The sequence below is a fragment of the Lolium rigidum genome, chromosome 7 (assembly GCF_022539505.1).
Source record: "Lolium rigidum isolate FL_2022 chromosome 7, APGP_CSIRO_Lrig_0.1, whole genome shotgun sequence".
NCBI lineage: Eukaryota > Viridiplantae > Streptophyta > Magnoliopsida > Poales > Poaceae > Lolium > Lolium rigidum.
The window spans coordinates 45,069,099-45,070,372 of record NC_061514.1 but is presented as its reverse complement, the minus strand read 5'-3'; the positions used below and the strand labels follow the sequence as shown (position 1 = coordinate 45,070,372).

The 1,274-nt window shown below is 43.6% G+C and overlaps 1 protein-coding gene across 1 annotated transcript in view; it reads left to right on the top strand.

Annotated features, from left to right (window-relative positions):
* Positions 1–649, top strand: part of LOC124679137 (malonyl-CoA:anthocyanidin 5-O-glucoside-6''-O-malonyltransferase-like) — a 16,136-nt gene extending 15,487 nt beyond the window's left edge. The window contains exon 3 of the mRNA XM_047214950.1: positions 109–649. Within this exon, the coding sequence (XP_047070906.1) occupies positions 109–586 (478 nt within the window). The 3' untranslated portion in view covers positions 587–649. The remainder of the gene's footprint in view (positions 1–108) is intronic.
* Positions 650–1,274: the final 625 nt, after the last annotated feature.

Here is a 1,274-nt window from a genome sequence, read left to right as displayed (position 1 = left end):
TAGGGCATTAGAGGCATTTTGGCCAAAGTGCCTCTATAGGGGGGTATTTAGGGGCACTATGAAAAGTGCCCCAGGGCAAAGTGCCCCTAAATCCCTACCGTGTAGTAGTGGCAAGCCGTTCGCCGCCGACGACGATCTGCTGCTCTTCTTCTTCGCCGACACCCGCGACCGCCTCGACCCTCCAGTCGACGCGGGCTACATAGGCGTCTGCCTCACCGGGTGCGCCGCAACGCTCCCCGCAGCTGAGCTCCGCGGCGAGCGCGCCTTAGCCGCCGCGACATTGGCGGTACAGGGCGAGATCAACAAGATGAAGGAGGACCCAGTCGCCGGGTGGAATTTCATGAACCCGACCCTCTGGGCATTGTTAGACCGGATGATGAACATATCAGGCTCGCCTGGCTTCAGGGCGTACGACATCGCCGACTTCGGGTGGGGAAAGCCAAGACGGACCGAGAATATCAAGATGAACCAGGATGGTCAGGTGGCCATGATGCGCTCCAGGGATGGCCAAGGCGTGCAGGTATCGGTGTCACTGCTCCACGCGGCACAGATGGATGAGTTCAAGTCTCACTTTCTCATGTTTTAGAGTGATGCAAAAATATTTTTTGATGGAGCTAGTGGTAGTACTCAGGTCAGGTTGATAGAAATATTATATTCGTATTATACATAATTTCAAGCATTCAGAGATCCTTAGAAGTGTTATACATAATTTTTTTGCACAACTTGACTTTGATTATTTGAACGGAGGGGGTATTGTAGTACATGATTTTTCGCTAGAACAAATTGGTTGGGCCATACAAATACTTCTTGCGTTCCTCGCATTTTATGCTTGCTTGTGTATAACACATTTAAGTCAATTTAAAATCCTTCTTACTCTATGGCATATGTCCTGTATGTGATTTTTATAGATTCATATAGTGTTTGCTCTCGCGTTGGTTGTCATGAACTCCGGCATATACGGTCAATTCACGAAGGTTTGATAACTTTTCTATCGATTTTTCAATTATTAAATAGTCAGTATCCATCCAATAAGATTCCTATTACATAATATGATTTTATTCAAATCGACATATTAAGGATTTTAATTACTCGTGTTCCTTATACCGTACTATCTTCGTTTCGATGAATAAGACGCACATATATTCTAAGACAAATTTTGACCAACAATATTAAGCAATAAAATCTAGTATATTGTACGTAAGTAGTATCGTTGGATTAGTATTAAAAAATACTTTCTAATAATGCTAGACAATAATTTCTTTTATATATTTAGA